The 9644-nt window shown below is 31.2% G+C and overlaps 1 protein-coding gene across 2 annotated transcripts; it reads left to right on the plus strand.

The window, feature by feature from the left end:
- The first annotated feature begins 39 nt into the window (after positions 1–39).
- Positions 40–7169, plus strand: LOC139520377 (cartilage matrix protein-like). Of its 2 annotated transcripts, none has more exons than XM_071312965.1 (7): positions 40–186; positions 1696–1720; positions 3189–3752; positions 3957–4001; positions 4316–4873; positions 5438–5473; positions 6279–7169. In XM_071312965.1, exons 1-7 carry the CDS (start codon positions 121–123, stop codon positions 6821–6823), a joined length of 1839 nt encoding a protein of 612 aa, XP_071169066.1. In that variant the 5' UTR covers positions 40–120; the 3' UTR covers positions 6824–7169. The 2 variants fall into 2 exon arrangements, with proteins under 2 accessions (XP_071169066.1, XP_071169067.1); XM_071312966.1 differs by lacking the exon at positions 40–186 and adding an exon at positions 400–491.
- Positions 7170–9644: the final 2475 nt, after the last annotated feature.

Raw genomic sequence — 9644 nt, forward strand, 5'->3', positions numbered from 1 at the left:
GTCTCCAGAGGCCGCTTATGTCATTAAACAGGTTAGTTCATTCGAGTAAAACATTTATCTGCCCCCACGTGTGTTTATAAATAAAACAGCGATTCAGTAGTTGATTATTATCAAATAGACATGTGCGACAAACACATTAACATGGAATACATTACTAAAATATTGCATATAATTATTTATTTCCATGTAAGTAAATATTTAAGTCATTTAACCGAGATTCGATAATAAAAGTGTAAATGCAAAAACCACACGTTCAATGACTTTGATTTATCTGCTTGTAAATATTACAAGTTTAAGAAACGACTTTAGTCTCGTCTCGAGTACTGATTTTTTCTTAAGCACAAAATATAAAAGATGATATTTTTTTTGCCTTAGAAACAAGATAAATGGAAAAGAAATTGTTCGCATAGATATGTATTGCTCATTTAATGTTACTGTAGCAAAGTCACTAAATGGAATTTATCTTATCATTCAAATTTGGAGAACTACATGTATGTATGATATACTGACTTTTGTTCAACAATTATTTTGGATAATGTACTTGTAGTAGAAATTATAACCGCCAACAATTTTAAAATGCTTAACAGTTAAATCAATAATTATATAATCATTTTATGACTATTCAGACACACTGATATAGAATCAGGTTTGCATAGTAGAACTTTAACCTGTATGCAGTTTATTGGTCCTTGCCATTCAGCAGTTGTACAAATTTCACACATCTAAACTTGAAATGTCATGTTGCAAATGGCTAGTTGTATTGCTCATGACAAACAAAGTCTTTAAAAGGCTAGTTGTATTGCTCATAACAAACAAAGTCTTTAAAAGGCTTTTTTGCATGTCAATTCATAGGAACATGATGTATCTTTCTGAAAGCCTTTTAATGACTCCTGAAAAAAAGATTCCGTTTCAATGTAAGCTATTGTCCCTAACAGTAGTTGACGACTAAATAATCTTGATTCTTTGAGCTTATAACATTATGTTCGTTTTCATCGTACACATTAAATGAACTTCTATTGTTTTAAATAATGAAATTGTTCTGAAACTATTACAAAGTATTGAGCCCCTATACGACAAAGTTGATCCATGTCGGTTATGGTGGTAATATATGTAGCCCCTATTTTGTTTTGATATTCATGAACCATTAATGCAATTTCTTTTGGATATCAAGACATTTGCTCTCAAGCGAATTTGATGAATGCGCGCAATAAGTGTGTATCATACGTTGAAAGATTGACTGATTTATGTCTGTTAAACTTCCAGTGGCAAATATTTCATGCACATTCAGGACGATACGATGCAAGATAATATTGGTAAAGTTTTGTGCTATCAAATATTGTTAACATTAATTTGTTTGGCGATTTCTTGGGCCTTTTAGCTGTTTATTTTAATGTATTACAACTGTGTATATAGTGGGCATCTATTCAAAATTTTCTGAAACAAAAATTTTTAAAAGGGAAAATGAAAGAAGGAAAATATTCTTAAAACTAAAAACAAATTTATATCGGGTCAACCTAAGTCTAAGTTACTGTTATCGATTTAAGTATCGGCGTCTCAAGAACATCTTGTTATCAGCTTATTTAAACAGAAATACTACCTGGGGTTTATCCACAAAACACTTAGTAGGTAGCCCACTGATTCATTTCTAATCTAATTGATAACCACATTGTAAATCTCTCTGTATTTCTTTTGCAGATATTTCACCTCCGAGGGATTAAAGGTATGTTGAAAATTGGTTACATTGTTTCAAAAATAGAACAAGTGTCATGACAAAGTGAAAAATTAATATAGGGTTGTTAAACCACAAACATAGGCCACAATGTTAAAAATGTTGTGTTTAGTGTTTCCCTATACATGTAGGCCTTCCTACCCTATTTATATGCCTCAAAATGATGACCCTAAGCTTTTAGAGGGACTTCTTGTGGTGAATCGTGACAAACTTATTGGTGGTCTCTTTATAATGGTACTCAAGGTAAAACAAATTGAGCAAAATATAAGAAAATATATATCTACCCTTTTTCTAAACGAGGAAACTCTAGAGCCAGGTATTTTTGTTTGACTTAATCACCCAGGTATATTTTTTTTTAAAGAACTCCTTAACTTGAACTACATAGTACCTGCTTGTTCCAGCTTTCACTGATTTTCAATTGTCCGTTTAAACCACAATTGACGAAACAGTAGATAATATTTCACTGTAATATAACACCAGGAACACACATCCACGTTGTACCTGCTAAAATATTATTAACGACTTCGTTTGATTTCATAATTTAGTCATGTTCGTAAAAGTGACAAACTACATGTTATTTCCTTTAAATATATGACAGTTAAAGTTTTCATTTTTAAGACCATCTTCATCTACAGTAAAAAGGGGGAGAATAAACCAGGCGGGCAAATATCAGAGATGAAAAGGAAGAGGTGTTTATAAAAGTTCTTCAGCAATGGGAAAATACCAATACTGGATAAAACAGAAATATGAAATTGACAACCAATGGCCTTATTTATTATGTCAATAATAAAAATAATAAACGAAAATAATAAGCACTGTATTTCAAGCTTCTAAGTTTGAAAGGAACAAGTAGTTGAAAGGGTAACCCATGTTTGTTGAGACTTGACTTCTAAACTACTATGTGTTGTTCTGATTCTGTTTTATAAGTAGGAAACATATAAAACCAGAGTATTATGCGCTAATCGCGTTTAGTAATTTATAAGATACTGATTTGCACTGTTTATTCTCTCAACAAACTTTCACCCAATCATGGCACTTTTCACAAAACATGCCAAAGGAATAATATAAAATTAAGAAAGATATGGTATGATTGCCAATGAAACAAATCCACACCAGAGACCAAAAAATGCATAAATAAGCGACTATAGGTCACCGTACAGCGGCTTCAACAGTGAGCAAACCTAAACCGCATAGCAAGTTATAAACGGCCCCAAAATGACAAATCCAAACGAGAAAACTAACGATCTGATTAATGTACAAAAAATTTACGAAAAACAAACATAAGATGCAACAACAAACAACAACTGAAGTACAGATTCCTGATTTAAGACCACTTGTACGATATCACAAACTAGTTTAACATTCAAAAAAACAAATGTTTTGTATAGAAATCATACAAGTTGATTGTGTAACCGCTGAATAGGCTGTGAATAATAAAGTATTGTATCTTTTTTTCCAGCTGTGGTTTGTAGAAGACAAATGACGGACATAGTTTTCATGCTTGATTCCTCCTTTAGTATGCACCCACATCAATTTCAACAACAACTGAGATTTGTGGCGAACGTTGTAGACCATTTTGAAATTAGTGAAAACGAGGTTCAAGTTGGAATTTTGACATTTACGCACATGGTTCATGCAAACTTTCATCTAAATTCTTTTCTGAACAAAAAGACATTAAAGGCGGCTATATTAGAAATTCCATATGTTGGAGGGGGTACAAACACAGGGGGAGCATTGCATTATGGGCGCACTGAGATGTTTTCGAAAAAGTTTGGAAGCAGGGAACTCGCTGAAAAACTTATTGTGGTTATAACAGATGGAATTTCAGAAAATCAAACAAAAACCGATACCGAGGCTAGATTGGCAAAGTTATCAGGTATACATATCATAGCCATTGGTGTTGGAAACGAACCAAAGGACAGAGAACTGCAACTGATAGCCAGTGACGACTCAGTATTCAAGGTTGACAATTTTGATGCACTAGATACTATTGTCGAATCACTCAGTCAACATACTTGCAGCGGTAAGAATATTTACTATTTATAAAGAAAAATAATTTATTATTTAATTTTATTTTTAAATTCCAAAGATCTTTTAAAAATCACATTACAAAGCTGTTTTTATTGAGATTTATAATATCTGTAAATTTGAAAAAAAATCAAAGCAAGTAAATATTTGCATGTTTAGATAATGTCAACTTTATGTCATGGTGTTATTTGTTTTACAGATGAACCACCCCCTGTACAGAATGATCAAGCTAATACGATCGACGGTAAGCTCATTTATTAAAGTAAAAAAACATAAGTACTAACAACAAACATAATGCTTTGATATTTATAACTCGTATTTATGTATTTATGAATTTAATGATAAAGCACATATCAAATTTAACCTAAGATAGCCTAACTTTCAATTTTGTATTAAAATCTTGCAATGTTTTAAAAGTTGTAAATATATATGATTATATAACCTTTCTTTAAAGACATATTTAAAACTTAATAAGAGAAAAAACCAACATCATTCACATTTTTTAGTTTACATCTGTGCTATATGAATATTTAAAATTGTATATGCTTTCTCTTCCAGAATGCAGAAAGAGACCAGTTGACCTATTTTTCATTTTAGACAATTCGAATAGCATCTGGTCAGAAAATTTCAAAAAAGTTTTAAATTTCATTACTGAAGTTGTTTCTCACTTCGATCAAACTTCTACAAGGATCGGTGTTATTTCATACAGCGACGATGTTCATTTAATGTTGCCTCTTGACAACCATCTAAATCGTACAGAAATTACAAAGAAGATTATGAGTTTAAATCAGCTAACCGGGGGAACTGACACTGCAAAGGCCCTTCGGTATCTGACTTCATATGGATTTTCGGAAAGTCGTGAAAGACCCGAAGCAGCTAGAGTAGCACTTATTTTTACTGATGGAAAATCAAAGAAACCAGGTGAAACAAAAATTGCAGCTTCAGATGCCAAAAAACATGGGATTCATATCCTGTCCGTAGGAATTGAAGAACAATCCGATTTTGAAGAACTGAAAGAAATAGCCAGTGAACCAAAAGATAAATTTATGTTCCATGTCAAAGATTATAATGCGCTGGCTACCATAAAAGAAAGACTCGTGATGAATACATGTCAAGGTTAGCGGATGTTTTGATTTTTGATATTCATTTAATATTTGGTATATCTGTTGAAAAAGAATTGTGAAATAAAAACACAACCTTTACCATACTTGCAGAAAATACACAGGTTCAATGTTAAATACTTTTATCTTTAAGTTAATACTTTGTTTTTTTTAATGGTTTTGGGTATCAAAATTCTGCATTTACTCTAGATATAATTCATATTTTATTGTCTTTCAAGAAAAACATGTTTTACAAGTTAGACTTCATTTGGAGCAGGTACTCCCTCTTTGTACACATCATTTGGAAAAACTCTACTAGTAAGCAGTTTAACATTTCTGAGGAATAGGAAAAAAACATAACAAAACTAAATGTAGTACAACTACATAATACTCGCTGCAAAGAGAGATAATAGAAATAAAATAGGAGTATACTTCTTACAACATCCATTTCCTTCAATATTAAATCAAAATTAAGAGATGTCGTAACAATGCTAAGGAGACAACTATCCACTAGAATTGAGATAAGTAATTATACAGGGCAATTAATTCATCTAAATATTTTTTTCTCTCTCTTTTTCAGTACAAGCTGACTGGAGGTTACAGACAGACAAATACAGTAAGTGTCAATCAACATTTATGTCACATTTCTAAAGTAAAATAAGGAGGGAGAAGTAGTACAATTGCTTATGAGATAACTATGATTTGAACACATACGGGGAAATGTCATCAACAATTACCTAAACCACATACTGTATAGTACTACTTAAGCCATATAGTTGTGTCCAAGTCGTTTTCCCTTGATCTTATTCATTAATAAAGTTAAAACTTAATAAACGCGAATAAGTTAGAAGAGTATAGAGATTGGGGGGGGGGGGGGGGGGGGTAATTACTTTTTTGTGAGCGTTCAACCTTCCTTTAATCTTTGACAGTGGTAAAGGTAAGAGGTTGAGTCATCAGATAGGTACTAAATACAAATAAAAACGAAATAAAAACAAAAAGACACAATATTCCGATCTTAGAGTTACCCCAGTTACTGAAATATTTGTCAAAGCTGAAAAATAGATACAACTAACAAATAAGCCATAGTCTACCAAGTAAACTTTTTGACTTGATGACAGTTTTATTTTATTTCCACTTCTAATGCATTTTTCCTCTATACTTATCTGAATGTCTTGGACATTTGTTAAAGAGGTAAATGTTTTGTAGTACAGAGTATTTTAAGAGTGAAACACAATAATTGTACAATTGATAATGAAAAGTGGTTTGATACAAATCTAACTTTTTTAAGTGTAAGAACCAATATATCAAAGTATTTGCCATTGCAAGTTACAACATAATCTGCATGATTTAATTTACACAATTTAGTGACATGCTTTTGATGATTTGATATCATAAATGAAGGACTTTATTTTCTTTCACAGTTTGTTCATTTCCCGAATCAACGGATGTAACATTTATTTACGATTCTAGCGCAGTTGGGCTTTACAGATCGAAAATTATTCGAAAAAGCATCAGTGGAGTAGTTAAAACAGTGGATTTCAACAAAAACAATGTAAAAGTTGGTGTTTTATCTAAAACCTGTTCAAAACAAAATAATATATTATTCTCTGATTACAAACTAAAATCAGAATTAATAAACTCGTTGAACGCAAAAACGTCCGATGGTTTAAGTCATCTTTTGAGAAAGTTCCGAATAAAACACCAGAAAGCACATCATAAAACAAGTTCTCATAGGTCTATAGCCATTATATTTGTTGATGACAGTTTAAATTTTATTGGAACTGCATCCAAGGAAGCCATGCGCACTGCTTTTAAAAGTGACGTTTATGTGATGTCGATTGGTGAATACATAAGCAAAGAAGAAGCCGAAAGACTCTGTACATCTAGTCAATGTTTGTTCCATTCGGAAAGCTATAACGACTTGCCTTATACAGTATTGGACATGTTCAAAACTATCTGCAGTTAAATATTTGTTAATAAGCATTGTGATTTGTTAATATTCCTATTTTTATATGTAGTCTGGGATCCTGACACAATATTCTCAATACCGTAAGCTTATATATATTTGAATTGAAGCTTGCAATATCGAAAATATTTCATCAGGAATCCAGGTAATTTTTATATGTTAATATACATTGTGATTGTAAGGGTTAACAACCCATATTCTTTACCAAAACAGCATTTAGATTTAATTTAAATTAATTTAAGAATGATTTAGTCTAGAGTTGTAATAAAAAGCCATTATATTTTGTATAGTTTGATATTTATATGATTTTTTTTAAATGTTTTGTTTTAATAAAAAATGTATTGAATTTTTATAGTTATTTAATTGATGGATATAATTCCTTTTAGCAACATCATACCAATTGTCATGTCTTTTGCATATTATATTTCTTCGTTTGATGTCCGCTTTAAAGCAAATGCGTATTCCGTTGTTAAACTTCATTCTTCTTTATTTATTTTATATTACGTATAAAACAGTTATTGAAATTTTCTATCATAAACAATTTCGGAGCAGAGAGGTATCTAGGACTAAGAAAACTAAAATGAAATATAAATTTCGTCAACCTTTTCGCCTTCCTATAAAACAATTTCTCTGCGTAGTGCTATATATATACAGTGATATTGTTGCTAAACGATAAGTACGACTTGTGGCATGTCTGTAAATTTGCAAATAGAAGATCGATACATTTAGGTTTTTATAGAGATTTGACCGTTGGTTTTCCCGTTTGAATGAGTTTACACATGTCTAGACTAAGTCATTTTGGGACCATTGCTTGCTGGTCGGTGTAAGCCAAGGCTCAGTGTTGAAGGCCGTATTTTGACCTATAATTGTTTACGTGTTACACATTGTGACCTGGATGGAGAGTTGTATCATTGACATGCATACCACATATTCTTATTTTATAGTGTAGCCATTGAAGACATAATTTTATCAAATCCTTTTGTGTTTATATGTTAGTATAGGACAAGCAGCCAGGCATGATTTTTAATACATGTTTGTTCACATGCTTTGGTTCTTTGTTTGTTATTACATCCATTACATGCGTGTTGTGATTTTTTTGATTTTCTGATTTACTTCAAAGTTGTCAGGTTATGTTTATAGTATATTGTCTATTGTCGTTTGAATTGCATTGTTGCGTTGGTAACCTTATTATTATTTTTTTTCTCTCCAGTAAATGTATTGTGTAGAATCATATTTGTCATGGCTATTACTGTAAAATTACAAAAAAAGACGTCGAATGGAGGACAGGAATATTCCTAACCTTTCCAGGGCTTATACACTACTCTAGAATTTGCAGTTCGCATTGCGCTAGTTTCATTTAATAGTGTTTTCTGTAGATTAATGAAGCAAATGTTTCTGTGATTAATTGTGAGACCAATAATAATCTACGTGTCAGATATATATGTTATGAAAATGTCGAAGTTCACAACATAATCCTAATAAGCGGGTGTGGTTAGGCTTTTAAAAAAAACAAACACCGAGGAATGTTTACGGAGAATCTGTTTTTCTAAGAACGACATTAAAGGAGTAGGGTATTTATTGTACTTGATTCTATGAAATTAGAAGAATGCGTGTTTTCAACAAATAAAGGTAGAACTTAAGTTAGTTTATACAATCTTGTCAAAAAATATAAAATCTTTGCAAGAGAACTCTCTAAGTTTACTTTTTTATTCACATACTACTACAAAAAACATAAGTTTAAAAAAGACTTGGTTAACATTCAATACTATGACAAAAAATAAAAGACAAACAGGCAGTCAAGAAAGCACTGTATTTTAATGAGTTTTTTGGAAGATTTACAAACTGCAAGATTCTGGGACGGGGACATTTAATCTTAAAAAAGAACTATAAAAACATTGCGAGAGAACTCTCTAAATTTACTTTTTATTCACATACTACAAAAAAGAACAGAAATTTAAGAAAGACTTGGTCAACATTCAATACCATGCCAAAAGATAAAAAAAGACAAACAGACAGTCAAGAAAGCACTGTATAATTCAAAACAAAATACAGGAAAAAAACAAAAAACCGGGGTGAACTCAGATGTTTCAGAAAAGACAGCAGCTTTTCTTGTTGCATTCATCGTGTTGCTTATTTCAATTTCAAGCATATTTCGGGTGATGAATCTTATTCGGGTATGAATTAAGATTGTAAAACATTATCAACACAAATGAATATTTAGTTAAAAGAATACATAGACTTATAGTGTGCGTCACAAGGCTATAAAGGAGAGAAACTTTAAACTTAATGACAATCAGTTATGAACAAAACAAGATAAGTTGGGTGTATGTATGATACCCCTTTTATAAAAAAAAAAAAGATGGGAACATATTTAAAAAAACAGAGACTATCATGATTTAAATCCAAACAAAGCAAACATATTATCATAGAAAGAAGGACAACACTGGTAGGAACCTGACTTTGAATGACACGTGCAAATGTAAATGTGTAAGGCTTTTAGCATTTTAATCTCCATCAGCAAGATCAGTGCACATTGGTATAAAGAAAGGGTAAATTAGAATAAAAAGACCGTACAATACAAATTAATACTGCAAATTAAAGCATTTAACTATTAATATATGTACCGTATTTAAAACACCAAAAACACGGGTACAAGTAGAAAAGTATAAATGATCTTAATCAAAGACTTCTTATCTATACTGTAAGCATGATCTTGTGCTGAAAGTCAATCATACTTTTTTTTTCTAATATAGGCGGTTGTACATGGGGAAGTTTTATTCAGCATTGTTATGCACAATCATGTGCAATGTCAAAAGTATAT

This window comes from Mytilus edulis, chromosome 4 (genome assembly GCF_963676685.1).
Source record: "Mytilus edulis chromosome 4, xbMytEdul2.2, whole genome shotgun sequence".
NCBI classification, from domain to species: Eukaryota; Metazoa; Mollusca; class Bivalvia; order Mytilida; family Mytilidae; genus Mytilus; species Mytilus edulis.

Bases quoted from the DNA above. Each gene is read 5' to 3' on its own strand.
- LOC139520377 (XM_071312965.1), top strand. From the start codon at position 121: ATGTGCGACAAACACATTAACATGGAATACATTACTAAAATATTGCAT. The intron at 3,753-3,956 runs GTAAGAATATTT...TTTGTTTTACAG, and splicing joins CAGTCAACATACTTGCAGCG to ATGAACCACCCCCTGTACAG. The intron at 5,474-6,278 runs GTAAGTGTCAAT...TTTCTTTCACAG, and splicing joins GTTACAGACAGACAAATACA to TTTGTTCATTTCCCGAATCA.